The sequence below is a fragment of the Pinus tabuliformis genome, chromosome 8, assembly GCF_031772625.1.
Source record: "Pinus tabuliformis cultivar Carrire ecotype Pingquan chromosome 8, CPIR1, whole genome shotgun sequence".
In the NCBI taxonomy this organism is placed as follows: domain Eukaryota; kingdom Viridiplantae; phylum Streptophyta; class Pinopsida; order Pinales; family Pinaceae; genus Pinus; species Pinus tabuliformis.
The window spans coordinates 1,808,479,171-1,808,506,807 of NC_142294.1; the positions used below are offsets into that span (position 1 = coordinate 1,808,479,171).

Consider the following 27,637-nt stretch of genomic DNA (forward strand, 5'->3'; position numbering starts at 1 on the left):
GTGTAGATATTTCTTTACATCCATTCATATTGAATCTCTCGATTAATTCATGTATGTATTTTATATGTGTGACAAAGGTTCTATCATTATATTTATAAACTTCAAGGCCTAAACAATAATGCAGCTCTCCAAGGTCCCTCATTTCAAATTCCTATGATAGACTACTTTTTATCTTTTCAATTACCTTGGTAGCACTTCTTGTCATGATAATATCTTCAACATATACAACAATCAAAACAATATTTCCTTTTTCATCCCTCTTGATATATAGATTTGGATCTCCTTTACTTTGAATAAAACCTCGTTGAGAGAAGAATTTATCAATCTTCACATACCAAGACCTCAGTGCTTGTTTGGGTCCATATAATGTTTTCTTTAACCTGAAAACAAGTTGCTCTTCTCCTTGTTTTAAAAAACCTTCTGGCTGAACAAGATAGACTTCTTCTTTCAATTCTCCATTCAGAAATGTTGATTTGACATCTAACTGATTTAGCTTCCAGTTATGCTTAGTTGCCAATGCAATCATCATTCTAATGGTGTTCATTTTAGCTATAGGTGCAAAATTTTCTTCATAATATCTCCGTTCTATTTGTGAATAACCCTTTGCCACAAGTCTAGCTTTATATTTATCAATAGTTACATAAACATTAAATTTAGTTTTGAACAACCATTTTGATCCTATGGGAACTTTATCTTTAGGTAATTATGTCAATTCCCATGTATCATTTTTTATAATAGAATCATATTCTTCCTTCATTGCATTTCTCCATTTTGCATGTTCATTAGCTTCTTTAAAGTTCAAAGGTTCTAGTACATTCATCACTCTAGTCATCAAGGCATAGTCTTTATACCTTATTGTTGGCTAAATTTTGTGTGAGGACCTTCTTGGTTGTTCATTGTTTTTATTATTTCTTCTGCTTTGTGTTGATGCTTGTAAGGGAATCATACTCAGCTAAAATCTGCAAGGGGTTCTTCTTCACTTCCCATCTAGAGAGAAACGATTGTTCAAATTGTTGGAAGGTATTGATACTAGCTGTAGGTGAAGATCTTAACCATTTCTTTACCTCACCCGATAGACTCTGTGCAAAAAGTTTCAGTTTGACATCCTCATGGTCAACTTCTTCTAGATCTATAAAATCGTTAAGTTTGTCTACATGCTGCTGAGTTGTATAATATCCAGTACCATCAAATTGAAAAAGAATTTGTCCATAATTCTGTGGGAGGCCATAGATCTGACGCCCAAGATCCAAAGGTTCATATCGGGCAATGATAGGGTTATATTAACAACAAAAGTAAGGACAACAGAAGTCACAGTTATTGAGATTGTTGGAATGGTAGTTGAGGGAATATGCTTTGAAAATCTCTAGAGGACAGCTGAGTAGTTGGGGTAAGAAAATATGGGGTGAAATAAGGAAAAGTTGGAGATTTAGCAGCGACTTCTTGAAGTTCCTGGACTTTTTGTTCCAATTTCTGAAAATGAGACCAAATCTTAGAATCTTGGGGTAAAAGCTCTAGTTCTAGGATAGAGGGCCCGAGAGTGAAAATATTAATATCTATTGGATCAAGAAAAATATCTAATAGACTACTCTCGAACTTAGATCTAAGTAAATTACTTCCAAATTTGATATCTAGCACTAAGTCTTCAAAAGATTCAAGCTTTGTAGGTAGAGAGAAAGATCTTTATAAATCAACTGTACATGTTTCCTTAGGAGTCTATTCCTGAAAAACATTTTTGGTCTTGACAAAAACTGAAGTGGATTTGTATCAGGGTTCCTCCAAGTATGAACGCATGTATGAGCCAAAACTATGTCAATAAGAACCTTTCAGATCATAATGTGGAGTCGCAAGAGCAAACTTCTCGTAGCTAGATTATATACAAATCTCTATTTTCCCTCAGAGATTTGATCTTCAACAATCAAATCGTTTGGGGAAACAACATGCTTCTCATTTCCCGACAATGGTGCCAAAATGTTATCACTTAGGGAAAACCCTGGCTGCGGGAAAAACCCTAAGGTAACCTCAAACCTCTTTTAGGTTGAAATCTAGCCATTCAACTCGAAGAGGGATCTCTTTGTAAAAATCAACTACTTTATGGTCATTGTAGTAGTAGGTTTCACAATTGACTTTGGTGGCTAGATTTAGATCATAGGATAAAATTGGTTAGGAAGTTTACAAAACATACCATTGGGCATGGAGTCCAGTTCTAAACAAGTAAGGTTATAGATCTAATGAGAAAGCTATAAAAAGCATGATAGCAACAAATGCTTTGACTATTTCAGAATTTGGAAGAAAAGAACCAAAATGAAATAGAGTTTATAGTGATTGAGGAAACAAATAATAATGGTTGATAAATACAAGAAAGGAGCATAAATTAAATCAAGTAATAGATACTAACATTCTCATACATGAAAGAATGTTTGTATAACAAAGAGGAAACTGACAGGGAACTACAACACATGAGTTTCCTACAAAAATATCATTAAAAATTGTAAATATATTCAAGGCTGCTCAAATATACCAGAATGAAAATATGTTTTCCAATAAAATTTTAACCCTTCTTCATTCTTCATAAACTGTTTTACAGAACTTACATCAACCGTTTGCAAAATAATAGTCTCCATATTAATTACAATAATTTGAGATATCTAAATATCTTCAAGTTTAATGCATGTAAATATAAAACTTAGATACATTCAGTTTTTCCTAAAGCTACAGGAAAATATGTTGATATATAGGTCAAGTAAAATATATTGTTAAATTGTCTCCCTTGGAAATAGAAATAGGTCCCTAACTGATAACTCAACATCTTAGCTGGCAAAATAGGTCCCTCTGCTAAACAGGTCCAAATTCCTCCAAAATGGCTTTTCTGTTCATCCTTATTTCCTTCTAACCTCCTAGAAAAAATGTTAATATTGTTGTTGTCAGCTTCATTGGTTTTTTGTTTTGTAGCTTTCGTTGACAAACTGAATGGCAACATTTTCTTTTCCGTCTGTTTCAAAATCGCTAACAATAGGAAGGTCAACATTTTCACATGTATGAATATTGCCGACAACGAAGATGCCAACGCTCCATGTTTTCTCCAAAATCGTTGACAGTATGATTATCGACTTTCATCCATGTATCATTTTCTATCAACCGGCACAAAACTTCACCCCAAAATAGTTGAAAGTGGATCTGTCAACTTTATAAAAAATGTTGACGATGGGAATGTCAACTTTCCCGATTGTTTCGCTATATGTAAAAACCATAAGGTCGACTTTCAATGATAAAATGAAAACCCTGTTTCATAAAAGGGATAGGCAAAATTCTAATTTTAATCCCCTAAGCCTCTTGTTGAGGGTATTAACGGCCCTCTGCAATACATCTAACTTCTCCAAAAAAAAATTATTTTGCTTTAGCTTGTCTCCATAGGTCCCTTTTTCACAATTTCTTTGCCTTTGCTCTTCTTAGAGCCTGTATCCTTCTTCTTGTTGATGATGAGGTCCTTCAGTTGCATAGTTTCAACATCAATCACCTCCTTGGCGAAATCTGGGTTATTTCTGAGTTTGATTTTGTATCTTAACTTGTTGGTTGGTATTGTATGGGTTCTATTGCCACACTTGAAAACTTCAAACAATGTATCCTCCTGTTCACTTTCAACTTCTGCTTCTTTGCCTTTAGGAAACTCTTTTTTAGCTATTTGTGTAGGGGAAGTTTTGAAAGGTGGATTCACAACATGGGAAGATTTGATATCAATGGGTTAGTTTACAAGGGATACAAGGTCTGGTTTTTGAAGCCTGACACTTTTCCTCTAGTAGACTTTGGGAATATTTGGACCAAATGATGTAGATGGAACTTCTAGGTTTTCTTGGTTGGGAGGTGGTTCCATAGAAGCTTGATGTTTAGTTTTATTCTCTTTTTTGGTAGCCTTGGTCTTCCTCTTTGTCTCTTAAGGGGTTGAGGTTGAAGACCTCCCCAAAAAAGGAAATGACTCCAAGTCCTTTACGTTTTGGCTAGCTGGTTTTCTATTAACATCTTTATCAGGTTTTTGTGGTATATAAAATGAGAGGGCAGATCTTTATGGGCCTCGAACTGAGCTTCAATATGTTTAAGGCTTTCCAACAAATAAAAACATGGATTGATTCTAATTTGACCACTAAGATGTGCAAGTCAATAAAATTGGTAGTGGTTTACTTGATTAAACCATCCTTCGCAAGTAAAATATTGTTGATAGAAGCATAAAGGGACATACCATTTGTCCTGCAACCACTCCATTCGAACTCCAGCCCTCCAAATTTTCCCTCTCTATTCTTCTTTGAAGAAGAAAGGGACATTGATCCCTGCAAAAACATGACTATGGAAAATATTCTCTCCGTCGGCTTGCAAGGTTGCGGCCTCAGCAATGGTTTTCCATGTAATTGAAAATGACAAGCCTCCCACCTCCACTCAATTTCCATTAAACTCGTGAGAAAAAAACTAATCCACTGCATCGTGGTAGTCGGTACAACAGTGGAAGAATTCACTCCAACCGATTCGCTGAAACAACTATTGAATTTCAGGGTATATGTCCAAAAAATCTGGTACTTTGGGCTTAGACCAGTTTGCTTTACCTCCTTTCCCCATCATGATGTGTGGTCTTCCAAGGATTTGATCCTGAATCCCTGTGCGCAAAACGATTTTCAATGCCAAGTGTGAATCTGATGCAGGAGAATCCATCTCAGGCACCATGACCGGGTGTCGGTCTCTGCTAGGTCAAAGAGTTGAGTTTAATTTTAGTTGTCTTTATGTTAGCTAACATAATAATAGGTAGAATTTTTATTCTTGTCTTAATTTATAAATTCGTCAAGGGTAGTTGATCAGTTAGGGTTACTTGTTTGTCTGTTGTTAACAAGTCCTTGATTAATGATTGTCCTATTATTTTAAAAGGAAAAAGACAAATGTATCCTAAAGGAAAATCTTGCCATAAGATAGAACGAATGAATAATAACCATGTAACTGTAAAATCTGTAACTGAAAAACAACTGTAAAGTTTCATTAACTGGAACTGGAAACATATAAATGTAGAAGGACAAATCATGGAGGCGGTTCAGTTCAATACCTCTCGCACTCAAATAAAAACGATAAGAGAGAAATTAAGGTTCTGTCCATCTTTATGTCTACTGTATATTATTATGTTTTCCGTTGATGACTATCGGAGCATAAACCAACTCTACACAGATTTTTCTGAAAATAAATTCTTTTTGTTTTTCCTGAGAGAAAGAACCAGTTCTCATAGCGAGACCGAGAAGCAGTTACAATATGAGGGTTCGTAGTTCGTTTGAAGCAAACAATGAAAATAAACCGGGAGTGATACAACTAGAAATTCGTTACAGGCCAAACAACCACAGGTCGGACGAAAGTTTCCACCATACATTTAATTTGACAGCCATATAAAATTGCCAGCATAACTACAGGGTTCATGTACATTTATACATCACATCTCAAGCAAACAGAAGAATCATAACAACAGTTCCGGCTACGAGTTCAGAGCAAATCAATAGCAAACATTATTCAGGTAAATTAAACCTAATCTTATTACATTCCCTGGAAGAATTTTCCTTCCAAGAAGCACAAAGTCCAGCGTATAACAAATACATTACAGTACTGTAAAAATAAAGCCGTGAATGCTCAAACCATGAATGATAAACCCTAGGTGAGGGTTTCAACCACAGATTCATACACAGCCATAGACACGCAGACCCCTGAACGACAAACCCTAGGTGAGGGTTTCGATAGAAAATTGCAACTATAAACAAAAGATTGTAGTCAAGACATAGTGGATGTCAAGAATTCCAAAGTAGCAGAGCATCACTCACAGTGAGCCATTCGACAAGCAACGTGGGTGAAAAACCCATACAACCCAAAGGCATAATAAAGACCAAAACGAACACTACAAGAAATTCGAAGAGCAGAGCCTATTGGACAAGACCGAGACGCATATGGCCAAACCCTCCAACCACAAACCCTCAACACCTACACAGCCATGATACATAGGTGTTAGAAGATACATTGCAGTAGAAGTAAAAGTACAGATCTGGAAAGGAAAAATGAAACCATTGAAGTTGCATACAGTTACCTGAGAGTTTGCAGTGAGACCAAAGACCGGCATTCCACCAACAGCGCCGACTGACTGTGGAGACAAAGGAGCAGCCTAGGTCAGGAACTGTGGAAAAAGACCTGTAAATTGAAACAGAGAAAGAGGAATTACCTGTGTATTAAGCTGAGGACGAAAGAAAGCCATTAAGCTGAACCTGGAAACAAGCAAACATTGAGTTGCCAACCAGAATGAGCAATACCAGTGCATGAGTTGACATACGGCGGCTTGTAGAACCCATGGCAGAAGGAAAACGAAACACAACAGAGGTCACTTACCTAGGCAACCACAGGGTGAACCACAACTATCAACGAACCAAGGATTAAAGACCAACACACTCATAGCAAAGAGCAACCAGAGGTGCGCCCAAGACTCGCAGCATAGCTGCCCACCAAAACCTTGCAGAGCACTGTGGAGTAAACCCTTAACGAGCCAACAACAAATGACCGAAAAGACCAACGAACAAATGGATCAAGCATAGGGTTGAGCGGGAAATACAAACTCCAAGGCAAGTAACCCTTTCATTATTGCTTAATTGAATGCCACATAAATCAAAACCCAAAATATATGATGTGCATTTCATCCACGTGTAATCACCACCATATGATTCAATCAAATGAATAAACATTACAAAATCATTTCCATTACGACAGCTTATAAAGTGTTGGGTTGGTCCCATCAAAGTGGTATCGGAGAAGGTTAAATTGATTGAAGACATGGAAAGAGGAAGTCGAGGTCGTGGTAGAGGTGCTCAAAGGATGGCAGAGGAAGGACTGAGAGAGGAGATCTGAATTCTTGCTACCCGTTTGGAGGCAGTGGAGGCAGGGAGAATAAGAGACCCAGAGATAGGTGATGACAGTGAAGAGGAAACTGAAGCAGTAACAAATGGACCAGAAGGTGAGAGCCCAGAAGTGAGATTGTTGAGATCTGTTTTAGTGGCAAGCAGTAAACCCAAATCAGAACTCCTAACCTATGATGGCAGTCTGTCTATCGAGGTTTTATTAGATTGGATCAGCGAGATGGATAAGTATTTCGAGTGCGAGGAAGTCAGAGAAGACTGCAAAGTTATGTTCGCTGTGACGAAAATTTAAGGGACACACAACCCTGTGGTGGGATAGTGTCTAGATGAAGAGAAAAAGATTGAACAAGTCACCGATTAAAACCTGGTCAAGGATGGTTGCCAAGTTAAAGGGCATCTTTCTGCCGAAAGACTATCAGATTGCACTACACAGGTAGGTGCAGAATCTGAGACAGAAAGGATTGACGGTAAGGGAGTACATGGAGGAGTTCTATCGAGTGAACTTGCGAGCCAGATATACAGAGGATACTGCGAAAAGAATAGACAGGTATATAAATGGGTTAAGATTAGAAATTTTAGATGAAATCAATATTTTATCTCCAAAGAACACTGAAGAAGCGTATCAGAGTGCGATGAAAGCTGAAGAGAAAATTACTAGAAGGCAGAATGCCCAGAGAGGACGAGGAGCCGGCCGGGGAAGAGGCCAGTCATATGGTAGAGGGCGGACTGCTAGTAAAAATGAAGAAGGTAGCAGTTCCAGAACTTCTAGATTAGTGGACAGAGGTGATAATGCGAGAGGCGGTAGGTCATCCCACCGGGGTAGAGGAAATGGCTGAGGAAGAGGGGCTGGTTACCAATGTTATAGGTGTCATAAATGGGGACACAGATCATTTGAATGTCCAGAAGCAGAACAAGCTGGACAGAGGGGAGCATATGTTGCACAACCAGAAGAAGCAGCGGCACCTCCCCAAGAAGCAGAAAATTCTCTAGAGACATGGGAAGCCCTGGTGCTGCACAAGGTATTTCTAAAACCAGTCAAGGAGGTCACCAAATAGACACAAGAAAAGGCTTTGTTTAGAATAGTTTGTAAGTCACGAGGTAAGTGTTGTAAGTTAATTATTGACAGTGGTAGTACTGATAACTTAGTGTCCACAGAGATGGTAGAAAAGTTGGAGTTGAAGCATTTGAAACATCCCAACCCTTACAGAGTCTCATGGCTGTGAAAAGGCCATCAGTTGCTAGTGGATGAGCAGTGCGAGGTGGAGTTTCAAATAGGCAGATCTATAAAGATAAATTCGTTTGTGACATCATGCCAATGGATGTATGTCACATACTGAAAGTGGTACACGATGGATTGACGAACTGCTATAAGTTTGTTAAGGATGGAATCAAGCATACGCTTGTGCCCATCAAGGAACAAGGGAAAGCAGGGATAAGTGAACCAAGAGCATTGTTGGTTAGTGGAAAATAGTTTCTGAAACAAGTTGAGGACAGTGAGATGGGTTACTCGGTTATAAAGAAAGCAAGGACAATTTTGTTGCATACGGAGGTATCAGATTTACCTATAGAAATCCAGCAGATGTTGCAGGAGTTTACAAATATAGTAGTGGATGACTTGCTAGACAAATTACCCCCTAAAAGAAGCATAAGTCATCATATTGACTTCATACCTGGAGCCAGTTTTCCGAACAAAGCAGCATATTGAATGAGCCCCAAAGACAATGAAGAGATTAGGAAGCAGGTGCAAGAATTGTTAATAAGGGATTGATAAGAGAAAGTTTGAGCCCTTGTGCAGTCCCAACGGTTCTCACCCCCAAGAAGGGAGGAGAGTGGCAGATGTGTACCGACTTAAGGGCCATCAACAAAATCACCATCCGGTACAGGTTTCCACTACCACGGATGGATGACATGATGGATTGTTTAAGCGGGGTAGCATATTTCTCTAAGATAGACTTGAAGAGTGGGTACCATCAAATTCGAATACAAGAGGGGGACGAATGGAAGATAGCCTTTAAGATGAATGAAGGGCTATACGAATGGCTGGTCATGCCATTTGGACTGAGCAATGCGCCCAGTACATTTATGAGGTTGATGAATGAGACTGAAGGAGTACATCGGGAAATTTGTGATAGTGTACCTGGACGACATACTAATTTTTAGCAGGACAAGGGAAGAACACCTTCAACATGTACGGAAGGTGCTGGAAAAATTACAGCAGAATAAACTGCTAATAAACTTGAAGAAATGTACCTTTCTGCAGAAGGAATTGATTTATTTGGGCTTTGTAATAACATAAAATGAACTGAAGATGGATACAGAGAAGGTGGCGGTGATAGTTAATTGGACATCTTTGACAAATTTATTTGAGGTATGTAGCTTTCATGGACTAGTGAGCTTCTACTGGAAATTCAAAAGGAATTTTAGCGAAATTTGGGCACCTATGTTAGACACCATTAAAAAGGCCAGTCAGCCTTTTTGATGGATGGATGCAGCGGAGAGAAGTTTCCAGTTATTAAAGAGGAAGATTACTGAGAGGCCGATCTTGAGATTGCCAGATTTCAAGAAGCTTTTTCAGGTTCGTTGTGATGCTAGCGCTACGGCTATTGGAGTTGTACTCAGCTAGGAGGATAAGCCTGTAGCGTTTTTCAGTGAGAAGCTGAATGAAAGTTAACAGAAATATTTGTCGTATGATAAGGAGTTCTATGCTATTATACAGGCATTAAAACACTGGAGGCATTATTTGTTGGGAAACAAATTTGTGCTGTTCTCAAATAATTCTGCACTATAGTATGTAATGCAACAGCACAAGTTGAACCACAAACATGCCAAATGGGTGGAGTATTTGCAGAATTTCAACTTCGTATTGAAGCATATTAGCAGGAAGGCCAACAAGGTGGCCGATGCACTAAGTAGGGGAGCTTTACTTCTGCAAGAAAGTACTGTGCAAGTGATGGGTTTTGAGCACTTAAAAGACTTATACCAGACTGATACAGATTTTAAGGAGGCCTACGAGGCATGCCAGAATCCCTTGGTGAGGGATAATAGTCCATGGTTGGACTAAAACCTACAGGAGAAACTGTTGTTTAAGGGAGGAGAGCTATGCATACCTGACTGCTCGATGAGGGAGAATATTATTTGGGAGAAGCATAGTGGAGGTCTGGCCAGACATTTCAGCATGGACAAGACACTTGAGCAGCTCAGTCATTTCTACTTTTGGCCAAAGATGCGGAGGGATGTGCAGCGATTTGTGGCCAGATGTAAAGTGTGCCAGTTGGAAAGGGCCACAGTTAAAACACGGGACTGTACACACTGTTACTTGTTCCAGGCAGACCGTGGGACTCAGTCAGCTTAGAATTCGTCTTAGGTCTACCTAAGACACAACGAGGTTACGACTCGGTGATGGTAGTAGTGGATAGATTCTAGAAAATGGCGCATTTCATCCCTTGCAGGAAAACCAGTGATGCCACTCACGTGGCCCACTTTTTTTTCACTAAGATTGTCAAGTTACATGGGTTTCCTAATTCTATTCTGTCAGACAGGGACGTGAAGTTTACAGGACACTTTTGGCGTACCATGTGGAAGAAAATGGATACATAGTTGAGTTACAGTTCTACTTATCGTCCGCAAACTGACAGAGAAACAGAAGTTGTAAACAGGAGTTTAGGAAACCTGCTACGAAGTATGGTTGGAGAGAATTCGCGGATGTGGGATCGAGTGCTAGCACAGGCAGAGTTCGCTTATAACAACTCACCTAACCGCAGCATAGGTTTCAGCCCATTTCAAATCCTGTACGGCATGCATCCTCGTGGAGTGCATGAGTTGCAGGATCTTGGACTGCAAGAAAGGCAAAGTGCAGATGGAGAAGATTTCGCTAACGCGATGAGGGATTTGTACGAGTAAGTAAAAATCAAATTACAGGACAACAGCTTAAAGTATAAACAACAAGCAGATTTGAAGAGAAGGGAAGTACAGTTTAATGTAGGAGATGAAGTCCTCGCGCATCTGCACAAGGAACGCTTCCCTAGGGGAACACACAATAAGTTAAAGTATAAGAAGATAGGACCCTGCAAAGTCCTTCGGAAATTTTCGACCAATGCCTATGAGATACAGTTGCCACCCAGAACAGGCATTTCACCTATCTTTAACGTAGCAGACCTATTTCCCTACACGGATGACCCAGAGGAGAAGGAAGAATATGGAACCACACGGCCTACACGGAATGCCTACGATGGAGGAGAAGCTTGGATGAGACAGATGCCTTACATTCAGCCTCCCGAGATCAAGTGCATTCTTGACACTTAGGTGGTCAAATGAACTCGGCGGAAGGAGTATCTGCAATACCTGGTCAAATGGAAGAACCGTCCTATTGAGGACAGTTTGTGGCTTGATGCCAGTCAGATTGAGCAGACAAGTTCTTCAGTTGAAGAGCTCATGGACCAGAGTCATGATTTTCTTTTTCCTAGGAGCCTGATGCAGGAGCATCCAGCTCAGGCACCATGACTGGGTTTCGGTCTCTGCCAGGTCAAAGAGTTGAGTTTACTTTTAGTTATCTTTATGTTAGCTAACAGAATAATAGGTAGAATTTTTATTCTTATCTTAATTTCTAAATTAGTCAAGGGTAGTTGATCAGTTAGGGTTACTTGTTTGTCTGTTGTTAACAAGTCCTGGATTAATGATTGTCCTATTATTTTAAAAGGGAAAAGACGAATGTATCCTAAAGGAAAATCTTGCCATAAGATAGAACAAATGAATAATAACCATGTAACTATAAAATCTGTAACTGAAAAACAACTGTATAATTTCATTAACTGGAACTGGAAACATATAAATGTAATAGGACAAATCATGGAGGGGGTTCAGTTAAATACCTCTCGCACTCAAATAAAAACGATAAGAGAGAAATTAAGGTTCTGTCCATCTGTATGTCTACTGTACATTATTATGTTTTCCGTTGATGACTATCGGAGCATAAACTAACTCTACACAGATTTTTCTGAAAATAAATGCTTTTTGTTTTTCCTAAGAGAAAGAATTAGTTCTCATAGCGAGACCAAGAAGCAGTTACAATACGAGGGTTCATAGTTCGTTTGAAGTAAACAACAGAAATAAATCGGGAGTGATACAAATAGAAATTCGTTACAGGCCAAACAACCACAGGTCGGACGAAAGTTTCCACCATACGTTTAATTTGACAACCATATAAAATTGCCAACATAACTATAGGGTTCATGTACATTTATACATCACATCTCAAGCAAACAGAAGAATCATAACAACAATTCTGGCTACGAGTTTAGATCAAGTCAATAGCGAACGTTATTTAGGTTAATCAAACTTAATCTTATTACATTCCCCGGAAGAATTTTCCTTTGAAGAAGTGCAAAGTCCAGCGAATAAAAAATACATTACAGTACTGTAAAAATAAAGTCGTGAATGCTCAAACCATGAGCGATAAACCCTAGGCGAGGGTTTCAACCACAAATTCATACATAGCCATAGACATGCAGACCCCTGAACGTCAAACCCTAGGTGAGGGTTTCGATAGAAAATTGCAACTATAAATAGAATATTGCAGTCAAGACACAGTGGAAGTCCAGAATTCCAAAGTAGCAGAGCATCGCTCACAGTGATCCATTCGACAAACAACGTGGGTGAAAAACCCATACAACCTGAAGGCATAATAAAGACCAGAATGAACACTACAAGAAATTCGAAGAGGTAAAGCCTACCAGACAAGACTGATACGCATATGGCCAAACCCTCCAACCGCAAACCCTCAACACCTACACAACCATGATACAGAGGTGCTATAAGATACATTGCAGTAGAAGTAAAAGTACAGAGTTGGAAAGGAAAAACGAAACCATTCGAGTCACATATAGTTACCCGAGAGTTTGCAGTGAGACCAAAGACCGGCATTCCGCCAATAGCGTCGACTGACTGTGGAGACAAAGGAGGAGCCCAGGTCAAGAACTGTGGAAAAAGACCCGTAAATTGAAACAGAGAAAGTGGAATTACCTGTGTATTAAGCTGAGGACAAAAGAAAGCCATTAAGCTTAACCTGGAAACAAGCAAACATTGAGTTGCCAACCAGAATGAGCAATACCAGTGCATGAGTTGACATACGACGGCCTGTAGAACCCACGACAGAAGGAAAACGAAACACAACAGAGGTCACTTACCCACACAACCACAAGGCGAACCACAACTATCAACGAACCAAGGATTAAAGACCAACACACTCATAGCAAAGAGCAACCAGAGGTGTGCCCAAGACTCGCAGCATAGCTGCCCACCAAAACCTTGCAGAGCACTGTGGAGTAAACCCTCGACGAGCCAACAAAAAATGACCGAAAATACCAACGAACAAAGGGATCAAGCATAGGGTCGAGAGGGAAATACAAACTCCAAGGCAAGTACCCCTTTCATTATTGCTTAATTGAATGCCACATAAATCAAAACCCAAAATATCTGTTGTGCATTTCATCCACGTGTAATCACCACCATATGATTGAATAAAATGAATAAACATTAAAAAATCATTTCCATTACGATAGTTTATAAAGTGTTTGGCTAGCCCCATCAGAGTCACTCCAAATTAACAAAAAACAAATTGTTGATGGGACAAGATAAAACAACTTGACATGCAGATGAGATAATGCAGTTGGTGAGTGAATAATCATAGAGTTTCAAGTTATGATTACGAATGAATTTCATATCATATGGTAATATCATATTAAATCACATTCACTCGTTGCAGCGGAAGAAAAATCATTTACCGGTACGTTTCACCCCTTCAAAAAATATAGAGACGTGTTTCAATGCTATCGCTGACACTGACCTAGTCAGTATAATCATCATTTTTTAAATTTAAAAACTAGTTTTGCTGCTGAAAATTGACCTGTCAGCCAAAATGAAAAATGTGATACACATGTTGTTAGCGAATTCCTTTGAAAAACCATATCGGAATACTAAAACGTTGATATCCCCTCTATCAGTAATTTTCCCTCTTTATTACAATTAAGACGCTGACAGCGAGTTTGTAAACATTTTCTAAGAATTTAAAAAACAAAGTTTATTGTGATAACACATCATTTTCCCCTCCTCTCTATCTTTATGTTCTGGGTATTGGCCCATGATAAAAAATCCTATTTAGAAGTTAATAATATTCATGGCAAATATTCATGATTAAAATCTTATTATATTGTAAATATTAATTTTTTATCCGCTTGTTAATTAAATTTAAATATGGTTATAGAATCATTATTTTAATTTATATGGTAAAATGGATGTTAATTTTTAAGTACTATTTATATGTTATATGTTTTAATGTGATATGCATATTATATTTTGTTTTATCTAAAAAATTGTTTCTTAATTTTATTAATAAATAACAAAATTACAATATAAAAAAATTGAATTTTGAAAATATGTCACATCATGATTTGTGGACAAGACTTCCTCGCTTTCGTGAAAACAATTATCAACCAATAAGTTATCCTACGTAGTCTACAAACTATTTAAAAGTTAGAAATGAGACAAGCAATTACATTAAACTTTTGTTGTTGCTGATAATTCAATATTTCACTTCCTTATGGTGTGTTTACTCCTGATAATCACTAATATTGTCCTATAAATGTTGATGTAAGATGATTTTTTCAATAATTATAAACATTGAAGGTGTCATGAGTTCATATGGATCTTATTTTTGATCTAAAATACAGGAAGTGGATCGAATCAACTGGTCCTTCCTTTCAAATTAACTGAGATTTCATGTGGGGCTGTCTAAATGTAACATTAGAAACACCATTTTATAATTAGATGCAACAACTAACAATTGTATTCTGTTTATGTATAGAAATGGTAATGGATTTCCATTCAATATTTTCTAAGAGGATGGCCACACGAAATGTATTTTTCCGTTTGTAATATGTATTTTTGGTTGACGAGGGAGGAAAATTACCAAAGCTATTGTAAACAATCAATATAATCTACTCTAACAATTTTGGATTATGTATTTATTTTTATCTCATATAACCTAATTAATTATTTTAGCAAAAGAAAAATACATTTACATTCTATCTTATCCTGAGTTCATTATGTTGGAAAAAGAAAGAGAAACCTACATGTTCATCTGTGACATGATGAAGTGTTTAACTGAGCAAGATCATTTCTTTCTCTTTTACCATATGAAATACGCACACAGTAACAACTCCTCTTAGTCTGGCAAAATTATTTATTATAAACAAATAGTTATATCTAAAAAGTTAATTGTAGATTTTGACGGGTCCTTACTTACAAGCTTCAGGTAGATGGTTAAGTTAATTGTAGATTTTGATGGGTGCTTACTTACAAAGGTAGATGGTTATAATAAACATTCGTGATTTAGATAGTTAAAACCTGAGAACATAAATGTCTGGGATCAAACCAAATAAAAAATTCATTTCCATCCTTTTTCACCCCTTTGCTCATCAAGCATACATATAAAAATTACTTTCCTTCATTCTTATGCCTCTGCTTATCTCTCTCCCGCTAACACACACAAACAACTATACATAGAAATATATACATTCTCACATACAAACAATAACATAAATATATAAACAGACACAGAGGACAAACAACGCCAAGGAGTGCCCCCCACACCGTTGTGGAAAGAGAGATAGCAAAAAGAACCAAACTGTTGAACCAAAGAAACATTTTATATCAATGTGGAAATCAATTTAAAGATGGAATATTTCTGGTGCAATTGCTAGTTTCATACTTTCAACCAAAAAATTACCCATTAAAAATGCTACAGGGTGATTATATTTTCAATCATTTTCGAGGAAATAAACGAGCCCACCTAAAAAGGGAAAAAAGACAAACTGGGGGAGAAATGTCATGGCAGATTTAATGTATTGAATATATGCTTTCTAGGTTTTTTTTTTACTTCCTTTAAACACCTAGCAAACGACTATGAAGAAATTAGATGCAATCACTAAGTTTTATTATAAAATGATTATCACACGTTATTCTCCACAACATCCACATATAGAATGCAACAGATTTAGTAACATTTAACATTCCACTATGAAGAAAATTGCAGATAAACCTTAATCATGCTTATTTACACTGCTCCTTAAAGAAAAGCAAGGTCATGCCAAGAGATGCTATCCATTTCTATTCATTATTGGGGATCATATGCTTCCCAACAATTGAAGGATGTCAAGCTGCAAAAGGTCATGGAAAATCATAACGCCAAATACAAAATGAGACTTTGTAGTTCATAAAACCAAAAAAAGAACATCTTTTAGGTTCATTTGTGGACAACTTTAATGCAAACAAAACAAATATGACCTTTCAAGAAGACAAGAAAATTTATCAAAGGGAAATTAACATTTCAGTGTCGCAGATTTGAAGGAAAATTAGGATAATTGCCTCCAATTATATCAATATATGTCACATAGATATCCTGAATTCATACAACTCCATGCAGGTCTGTTTTTTTTTTCAATCCATACAAGAGCCAACCGCCAAGATTTCTTTGTTAAATTCAACAACATTACACACAAACCCATGTCTTGTATTTCCATAATCAATTTTTTTTTTAAATTTATTTAACTTCAACTCAACCGATCCACAAAAATGGTGTTTTCATTTTTTTGACCAATTTTGACTGGCCTTAATAAAACCCACTGCCAAGCTTTGTTGCGATCCCAAATTTGGATTTTCAAGCTTTTAAGTGTTCCTTATGACATACCTAGCCTTCCCATATGATAATAATTGCAATGTCAATCTAAATAATTGCTCCTTTAGCAAAACATGAAGAATATGCTCTCTTCCCAAATAAGTGCAAATTAGTCTTGAGTGCATATTAAAAAAGGACTTTGACTTTGTTGCCAGAGCAGTATTGCTTTCATGACATTTAGTTTCTATGAAGCAAATATCCTACAAAAGAACAAATTAATTTAAAAATATCTAGGACCAACAACAAGTACATCTCTTATGCCAAACAATAGAAAATAATAGTGCTCAGTATATGTAGGTATGAAAACGAAATAATTCACCTTTCACCACAAGGCTCAGCATTGGCTTTGATACCTGTTACAATAAAGAGGCACATTGTCTTACTTTATAAGCTCTTGATTCAGTTCCTTGAGAGAGAGATACACAATATCAATAATACGATTCACCATGTCATAAAAGAAACCTTGATAATATCATAAATGCATATTGATTACATCATTGGAAAATAATCTGCACCTCATATCCGAGATGAAGCATATGAAAAACTGGAGCAGGAATTCATGAAATTGTTTGTTTGCTGGCTCAAAACAACTATTATTTTCAGGAACCTATCAATCTCCTCGTCTGTACCTATTAATTCCCTGCAATCCATTGTTACAGGCTACATCTGTCGAAATCAAATGAAAGATATCAGTGTCATCTTCAAGAAATGGAAATGTGAAAAATACACTAGTTATATAAAAAACTTCACAAAAATATGGACATGAAAAGTATATGTGTCGTAGAGCCATAAATAATTTAACACAGTACATCCTACATACTAAAGAAAAAATGGGGTCCCAAATTCCTCGCCATTTCCAAAGGAATTCATGGTAATAAACTGAACAAATGCTTGAGTAACATTTAAGACGGAAAAATCACAAGAACACCGTGGCTAAGGAGAACAAAATGAGTGAAAGGTCAGCAAATTATCTGCAATATGTTCATGGATTATAATAAAGATTCACAAGGTGAACGGTTGCACAAATTAATATTCAATTGAGAGTTAAAGCACTGGGATCTAATAGTGGAAAAACTTTCAATCATCTAACATTAGATCTAACGGTGCACATGAGTACAAAGTGTCAGCTAGGGGAGTTCTTCCCAGAGAGGTGTAATTATCTTTAAAAAAGAAAAAAAAAAGCCTCTTAACATTTGTCTTTAAGAAATTTATAAAATTTGTTTATTCTAAAAAGTAATTTTTATAAATATTCAGATATACTCCAAACTCTAGTTTAATTATAAATTCAAATCTTGTTTTATTTTCTTGGAGGTGAAATTCTCCAATTCTAAGGGGGATTATTTTACTGAAATGTATGATCCATTCCTTAATGGGGCATTTCTTGGAACAATAGACCAATTTGAGTCCCCCCACATGCTGAACTATTCGATCATTTCGAATTGTTTGAATTTTATAGAGATATCTATGAAAGCGGTAAATAGGGATTCCTGAATGATCCATTTGGGTAATGGGTATCATATCTTTGATCATTGGTAGGAATTGGAACATGAAAGGTTTCAACTACCCTAGGAGCCCTTACCTAAAGATATTGTTCATTTGCTTGTTCTGATCACTAAATCATCGAAAAGAGTAAAAGTTGAACCTATTTTGAAACGAATTTATCTATTAGCAAAAGGAATAATTTCAAATCAAGCAAAGAATATCTTTGAAGAGTATTTCTCAAATATAGATTCTTCTTTTGGTAAACTAATCTATCCAAAAGATTTGCTAGAAATTCCCTCTCATCAGATCCAAGAAATTTATCCAAAAGATTTGTTGGATTTTCCCTCTCATCAGATCCAACAAATTTATCCAAAAGATTTGTTGGAAATTCCCTCTCATGAGATCTAAGAAATCTATCCAAAAGATTTTTTGGAAATACCCTTTGATCATATCCAAGAAATCTATACAAAAGATGATGAGTGGTTGATATATTTCTTGTGGTTGGAAATAGCCTTTAGAGTAGCCTATATAGATCTTGTACCAAATAATTCATGTGTTCAAATATATTCCAAACTCTAATTTTCCTTAATTATAGATCCAAATTTTGTTTTATTTTACCAAGAAAATAATTATAAAATATCTTTATAACTTTATTGAAATATTTTAACTTTGTTTTTTCAATTTTGAAATTCTAAACAATGATAATTTGTTTAATGTTTTGATTTTAAATATACCATAATTTTATACTTAATCATTTTATAATTTTTTTATATAGATTTTTTCAATAAAAATAAATCAAAATATAATAAATAAATAAATAAGACAACAACAACCTAAACTAAACTAAACTAATTTTTTTTTAATATAATTATCTTAAAAATAATTTCATATCCACATTTAAATTTAGATTGCTCAATTCAAATTAGTAAATAATGTTTCATGATTTCCTTATTTTTTATTATTTTTAAAATACATATTGCAAACCTAAGTCAGAGTAAAAATTTCTATATATATAAAAAACATTTATGCAGACTAATACAAAACTTAGTGCAATCGCATTTTAGAGATTTATAACCATAGATACCATTGCATCCATTACAACTATTTACAACTAATTATTAGGGCACTCATTTCTTTTTCTGAACAAGTGGATATCTGTGTGTGTGTTATTTTAATATGTATGATTATGACTCAAATAATTGTGTTGATTAACTCTTCAATTAATATATACATTTCCAACAATGTCAAATCACATTTTTGAGTTACACTTATTCATATAAAAAAATACAATATTTATTAAAATCAAATTGATAAATTTTCTTATGTTTAATCAATTAATTATTGTCCATACAATATTTATTAAAATCAAATTGATAAATTTTCTTATGTTTAATCAATTTATTATTATCCATGCAGTAGGCATAACTTAGGCAGAAAGCCTTCAACAAAGGATGTTGCAGTCACAATTTTTGAGAAACCAATTCCACTAATTCTAATTCTTCTTCTGCAAAAATCCCTCAGCAATGTGGCAGCAAAAAAGTAGCTCCTATAATATATCCCCAAGTGTCAAAACCATCACCCCAGAACATGAAAGCCTAATATGATATTGCATTGAGTCGTTAACTCCTATAATATATCCCTAAGTGTCAAAACCATCACCCCAGAACATGAAACCCTACTATGATATTGCATTGAGTCATTAACCTGTTTCGCTACATGAAAAATACTAACTCTTAACCAAACAAAAATAATTTTAAGGCATACTCCAAACCTAAAAAAAATAGTAGTATGAAACAAATCAATTAAATTCAATAAATAAATAAATTTTATTAAAATTTAACAAATACTTGTCCAACTAGGAAACAAATCAATAAAATTTGATAAATAAATAGATTTTATTAAAACTTAAATTAAAAATAAAATAATAAGAAATTAACCAATTAAATTTGATAAATAGATAGATTTTATTAAAACTTAAATTAAGAGTAAATTCAATAAGAAGTGAAAATCATGTGTAACCACTTAATAATTTAATATTGTCTTTTTATATTGCGTAAACAATAACAAGTGGTTCCCATACGAATTAATGTGGACGTGTGTGGATATGCCTCGATGAATTGCGATGATTGTGGATATTATATATAACGTGTGTGCTACTTTATGAATTGATTATGAATTAGGTTCATCATTATATTCTCATATAATTGAATAACTTTAATTTTCCGTTGTTAAAATTGAGTGGAATGTTATTTTATTAATGTTCCAACTTTTTAACCATACAAATAACTTGGCGATGAAAGGTCATGGGAATACAAAAATTATATCACTATGGTTATGGATTCAAGGAATAATAAAACATATGGATTTTTTTTTTTAAAGTGGGGATGGTATATAGTTAATTTTGGTTTAATTGTTAAGTGGGGATAGATTTATTTATTTTTAAAGTGGGAATGGTTGGGAATGGCAGATATGTAGTCTAATTATGTAGTAAATTTAATGTGTTGTCTTATTGTTATTGTTAGAAGGGGATTGTTAGGTGGGATATTGTTATGCGGGAAATTTCAAAAGTGGGAATAACATATGGTCTAATTATTAGATGGGGATTGTTAGGTGGAGAATTTGATCGGTTAGATGGGGATTGTTGGGTGGAGAATTTGATCTGTTAGATGGGGATTGTTAGTAGGGAATTTGATCTGTGGTCAAATATTGCCCAGACTATTCAGAAATACTTCAAAGGCAAACAAGCAGGAATACTTCAAATGCAAACAGGGTTGATATACGCTCACGTTTCTACATATAGTCAATCATTCATCCGTATTGTGTATCGCACTCATCTAACCCACTGCACCTCTCCTCGTTACAGGCCCTCTATCGTCCCCTGTTTTGGTTTCAATCTTCATATAACTTCCATTTTCTCTCTGCATTTTGCTAAAATGGCCACGGAGTTTGCAATTGGAGAAGCGTCCGGAGTGGCCACAAACGCCACCAACGCCATTATCGGTCTCCTCTACCAACAATTGAAGGATGTGAAGGAGTTGGGGAAGAACCTTCAACATCTCAACAATGAACTCGACCGTATGGAGCAGTCGTTACGCGATATTCAAACCCAATTCGAAGATCAACAAAAGAGGCTGCCGGAGTTAGTGGAAGGTTCTTTGGTAAGGATCAACAATTCCCTTGAAGAAGTCAAAGCCCTCATCGAACGCGCCAAAGGACAGCGAGAACGGTGTCGCGGTTGCTGCCTCTTTTTCAGCCCCAATATCCCCGCAGATATCAGAGAATGGAAGACCGGATTCAGTGAGCTCTTCCGACAGCTTGATTCCGCTCTCTCAAGAGCTGCCCATACCGCACAGATTGTGGTGTCCTCACAGCCTGAAGCAGAGGTGCTTCTTCAACCCCTACCAGATTCCGGCTTCGTGGGGTCTGGCATTCAAGCCGCTCAGCAGCAACTGCTCTCATGGCTTAACGATCCTCATCCGGTGATCGGTGTTTGGGGGATGGCGGGAGTTGGGAAAACGGCATTACTCCAACTCATCTACAATAACTGCGCCAAGAAGGTAAGTACTAGCTTCGATCTCGTCATTTGGTATACCATTTCTCAAAACTATCAGATTCAAAGTCTCCAGGATACCATTGCCGAGTCTCTGAATTTAAAATTTGAGCCAAGTTCTAGTAGTGACACGAAAATGATGAAATTGTATGCATCTCTTGAAAATAAGAGGTTTCTTCTGGTCTTGGACGATATTTGGAGTCCAATTGATTTGGATAAAGTTGGGGTCAAATTTGGGCGTGATAAAGGCAGCAAAGTCTTAGTGTCCGGTCGCTACAGAGATGTAGTTGAAATAATGGCAGAAAAAGAGTACAGCATGATGTTACGACCCCTTTCCATAGAGGAAGGGTGGGAGCTGTTCCGGAGAAGAGCGTTTAGAAGTGGGGCTGCTCCAGACAATAATCTAGAGCTTATTGCTACGCAGGTTGCTTTGGAGTGTAAAGGGCTGCCATTAGCAATAAATACAGTTGCTGCAGCTATGGCTCGGAAAAAGACTGCTGATGACTGGAGTCGCGCTCTAGTTTGGATGAAAAATGTAGATCCATCCTTCCCCTCCACTCACAGGACCATCGATGCTGAGCTCTATCAGCGGCTGAGATGGAGCTACAATGACTTGCCCAATAATAACATGAAAATATGTTTTCTGTATTGTGCTGCCTTTCCTGAAGATGCAAAAATTGATGTGGAAACGCTGGTGGAGATGTGGACCGCAGAACGACTGGTTCCTCAAAAAGGGACTACTTACTTCATGGATGTTGGGCGGGAATACATAGAAGCACTGGTAGATAGGTGCTTGATTGAGTATGTTGGTTGGCAGAAGCAGTATAAGCAGTATATAAAAATTCATGATGTACTGCGCGATATGGCAATATATGTAGGCCAAGCAGAGGAAAACTGGTTATTTGAAGCAAGTCAACATCTACAACAATTTCCAAGCGAAGAAGAAACCAGGGCTCGCAAAAGAATCTCCGTTCTCGGGAGCGAAATTAGTGATTTGCCAACAGAATTGAAGTGTCCAACACTTGTCAGTTTAGTGTTGGCCCAAAACATACGGTTGAAGGAAATTCCAGAGCAGTTTTTGGTAAACTTCAGGTCTCTCCGGGTTCTGGATCTGTCGTATACCTCAATAGAAAAATTACCAACAGCAGTGGAGAAACTTGGACAGCTTGAGTTTCTTAATTTGAGAGGATGTGGCGAATTGAAGGACTTGCCTGATAGCATATGCAGTCTTTCACATCTTCAATTTTTGAATCTTGAAGGATGTAAAAGTCTCCATTCTTTACCCGACAGGATAGGAGAACTTAAAAATCTAAAGCTTCTCAGATTTTGGATTTCTTACAGAGGAGGCATCAAGGTGATTCCACATCAAATCTCTCAACTCACTTCATTGAACAACCTGGTCTTGCCTCAAGACTCAACTCCAGTGAGATTGGAGGATCTCACAAATCTCTCAAATCTGATCGAATTGCATGCCAAAGTAGAGCCAGAAATTAAAGAGGGTTCAATGAGTACATGGTCAAAGATGAGAAAATTAGATTTATGGTTCGAGTGGGGCGAAGATGAAAATAGAGATGATGCGGCGCTTGAAATCCTTCCACAGAACATGCAGAGCATGGAGGAGTTGCAGAGGCTTGTGTTAGTCTGTTATCAAGGGGTAAGTCTGCCAAATTGTATTTGTCAATTTCAAAATTTGAAGTTTTTGATCTTGAGCAGCTGCATGAACTTAGAGGAGCTTCCAGTCTTGGAGACTGGGAGCGAGGCTGCACATGACGATTTTCCAAGGTGGGAGGAATTATATCTATTCGACCTATACAGGTTAGAGAGTATAGTGTGCAATGCAAAAACAATGCCGCAACTGCACACCTTGCAGATAAAAGAATGCCGCGTGTTGAAGACATTGAGAATGGAGGATCTAACCAATTTAAGGCAATTAATTGTATCAGGTTGTGCTGAGTTGAAGGAGCTGTTCATGGAGACCGGTGGCGGTTTTCCAAAGTTGCAGACAGTAAATCTATGGTCCCTACAGAGCTTAGACAGTATAGTGTGTAATGCAAAAACAATGCCGCAACTGCACTCCTTACACATAAGAGAATGCCGCAGGTTGAAGACATTGAGAATGGAGGAGCTTGCTCATTTAGAGAACATAGAGATTTCCAAGTGCCCTCAGTTGGAAGTTGAGATCAACAGTCTTCCAATGTTAAAGAAATTGACTCTTGCAGGTTTAGAGAAGGCAGAGAGTATTGCAAGACCATCGAGTGTATGGAATGAAGAAACAATGCCTAATCTGGAAGTTATAGAGATCAGACGCTGTCCACTGTTACGGAGAATGCCAAAAGAAATGGAGAAGCTACCTAAGTTGAAGGAAATTGTAGGAGAGTTAGATTGGTGGGATGGAATAAGTTGGGAGAATGATGACGTAAAATCCAAACTCTCTCAACTTTTTAAAGAATCTCGAAGACGGTGAAGTGAATTTGAAGATGGTGAAGTCGAACATGAAGAAGGATCTGAAATGTAAATGTAATATTTTTGAAGTGATATGAATATTGAAGGAATATATTTAAAGGAATAATTATATTAATAATTTCTGAATTATAAATTTGTTTTATTTTGTTATTCCTGTAAGAAGGTTATGTTATATTTACACCGTAAGACATTTCTCTCTGGAATCCATCCCCTTTTGCCTACCTGTCATCCTTGGACACGGTTCGATGTTAAACGATTACAAAAATCTGAACCGTTGATCAAAACAGTACAAATAGTTTTGTAGGTGAAGCTTTGGTCCTTGTGATGCTCTGTTTCCCTCACCGCGAAGGAAAGAATCGTTCAGGTAAGGGTGCATGCGGTGAAGCTCTGGTCCTTGTGATGCTCTGTTTCCCTCGCTGCGAAGGAAAGAATCGTTCACGTAAGGGTGCGTGAGGGGTTAACACCGTTTCTTGAATTCATGGACGATACTCTACAGTCGAAAATGGTCCATTTCAGGGTTAACGAGCAAGCCATCCATGATACTCTACAGTCGAAAATGGTCCATTTTAGGTTTAACGAGCCAGCCCAGGATGGCTACTCAAGATGTCGAGATGAAGGACTCAACAGTCGTGGTCTCCAATTCTTCTGCGCCATCGCCTCCTCCGGTTCTCACGCGTAAGTTCTATGAGATTTCACCATTGCAGGTAGTGCCCGTTTTGCCCGTGTTTGTGTTGAAATTGAGGCATATTTGTGGATGTTGCAGATCTGAAGATTACTGGGCTTCTAGTGCCCCCGGCACACGAGAGTTAGCATTGCTAAACTACTCTCGAAAAGTTCCTAAATGTTACTCAAATTAAAGGAAAGGAAATTTCAGGGGAATGCCCTTTTCTCTTAGTTATTTTCTCATCTGTTGTAGGTGAAGTCCCAAGAATCCTCGTTGAATCGTCATGGAGTCTATTTGTCTACCTCGTTGGATGTTACCAGGAAGGTAGGCTTCATATGGGCTATTTTTCCACTGGAGCTCATCATCAGTGGGATTCGAACCCTTACCCATCTGGCCCCTTTTATTATTTTTGCAGATATCGTTGACATTTCTGCAATGCTAACTGTTGTGGTGCAAGATGTGTTGTCCATATTGAGTACTGTGGGTCCAGATGTTCAGGCTCTCACTGGTTTCTCTGCTATTCCTTATGGAGTGGGTGTAGCAATCTATGCATTTGAAGGGGTAAGCATGATTTTGCCCCTGGAATTAGCTATGGAGAAAAAACATAGATTTGGTGGAGTTTTGGCCGTTGCATTTCTCTTCATTGCTCTCATTTATGGGGGTTTCGGAGCATTCGAGTATATTGCTTTTGGAAGTGCAACCAGAGATATGGTGACTCTGAACTTGGGGAAAAGCTGGATCACAGATTTTGTTCAGATTGCCCTATGTCTGAACCTTTTCTTCACATTTCCACTGATGATGAATCCTGTTTATGAAGTCCTAGAAGGGAGGTTTAGCAGAGGGGAGTTTTCCTTCATGATCAGATCTCTTGCGATTTTCTCGATAACAATAGTGTCAATTCTGGTCCCTTCATTTGCAGATTTTTTATCTCTGATTGGGAGCAGTATTGGTTGTATTTTAGGGTTTCTATTTCCTGCTCTGTTTCATTTGCATGCTTGTTGGCATGAATTATCTCTGATATGGATCCTTGCTGATGCCTTGCTCATCGTATTCGGCATTGTCTTTGGCATTGGTGGGTCAGTTTCGTCTATTACTCAAATCTGTAGCAAATAAACATTCTTGTAAGTGGCCAGGGCGGAGGTTCCAAGCCATGTCAAGAACATGAAAACCCAATAAGCATGGAGTTATATTTGGGCCTTGAGCTTCACAGGTTCCGGCCATTTTCGTAATTGAAAAAATACAGAAATTTTGCTCATATCTTGTAACTCAAAAGGGAGTTATCAAAGAGTGTAGCGACATTGGTGGTGGGATATCTTTTCTTTCAAAAGAAGAACCATAAGCAATCTGAGATGGGGAGAGAATCTTGGTGAGAAAAGCTTGGAGGAGGCGCCTTCATGGCATTCTTCTCCCTCAATCATGTAAATATTCCTTCTGCAAGAGAGTTCAGTTCTATCTGTGGCTTAGTGGATTTTGTTTGTTGTTAGGTGCCTTATTGCCTACAACCTCGATTGACATTTTTTGGCAAATTGTCTCAATAATCATTTCCACTTGAGAACTGAACTAGTGACCGAATGCCTATTTTTAATGCTGTTATAGATGCATGATAATAGTTTTTGAGTTTTGATGTTTCTCATGAGCATTTGGATTTTTTAATTTTAAGTCTGGCAGGCATTTTATGGGAGACGATAAATTGAGAACTGTTTCATACCTTTGCTTGTGCATTGCAATGCCTTGCGACTAATATTTTTTAAAAGGTTATCATATTCGTCAAACCATGTAATTCTCCATTCTGCACTTATGCTCATTTCTGTTATTGAGTCCTTCCCAAAGGAAATATAAATTTAAGCTGCTTTGTTTGATCTGGTGACTCATATCAGTTTTGTTGTAGATTGATCACCTTCCAATTGCATTTCCCTCTAGTCAACCATGGATAATAGGTATCATTCCCTGTTGCCTTTAGTTCTCGGGTCTGTCTGAGTCCACATGTGTTATGTGATCATTACAATGGGCAAATCATTACAATGGACAAAACCCCCAGTGGAATGCCAACGTTAGAAGAAATTTACCTTTGCTTCATACTGGAGTTCTGAATATTATGTGGTCCCTGCTTATAGTCGATGCTCTGTGGTGTTCAAACCACTTGACACCAAGAGGATATCCGAACATATTGTGAGCTTCAGCTTCTTCTGGTCTAAGAAAAAGTGAACACCACACATACAGGTGTGATTGGGGTTGCTCATCTTTGTAGGAAGAAGAAAGGAATGTCATTGATACATTTGTGATTATTTCTTTCAACAGGGCTCTCTTGAGTGTTATCGATCCCAGCGTTGGCATTTAAAAATGTGACTCAGCTCTTAAAAATGAGGTAACATTCTCTGCATTTTTAGAAAAGAAAGAAAAATTGAACACTTGCCTCTGCAATGGCAGAATATGGATATGTTGTCTGCATGATATCAAGGGAATAACTTATTCGGCTGATGTATTTCTTACCTGCCTATGCTATCTGTAATCGTGCTGTTAAGATACTTAACAGTTTTCTTATGCACAACACTCGTGTGCAATGTTCTAATAGTGATTTATGGTCGATCTATTTGTATCCTGAATGGTGGCCACTGTTTTCTCATAGAAATTTATACTTGAAAAGTCTTGATCTTACATTCATAATAAGGCCTCATGCTAATTGGAAATTAGTCTTGAATCTCTACAAATTACACAATTTAATTTATGTCATAATGGAACCATTTTTACACCCAGTTTGATGATTGAATGCGGTTGTGGGAAGTCATGAAGTCGTTGTCGATGATGGTCAGTGTAATAATTATGTTGTATTTGGCAAC

The 27,637-nt window shown here is 37.2% G+C and overlaps 1 protein-coding gene across 1 annotated transcript; it reads left to right on the forward strand.

Moving 5' to 3' along the window:
* The first annotated feature begins 20,829 nt into the window (after positions 1–20,829).
* On the forward strand, positions 20,830–25,740 carry LOC149243488 (putative disease resistance protein At1g61300). The gene is made up of 2 exons (XM_089374532.1): positions 20,830–24,811; positions 24,900–25,740. Exon 1 carries the CDS (start codon positions 20,883–20,885, stop codon positions 24,135–24,137), a length of 3,255 nt encoding a protein of 1,084 aa, XP_089230658.1. The 5' UTR covers positions 20,830–20,882; the 3' UTR covers positions 24,138–24,811; positions 24,900–25,740.
* Positions 25,741–27,637: the final 1,897 nt, after the last annotated feature.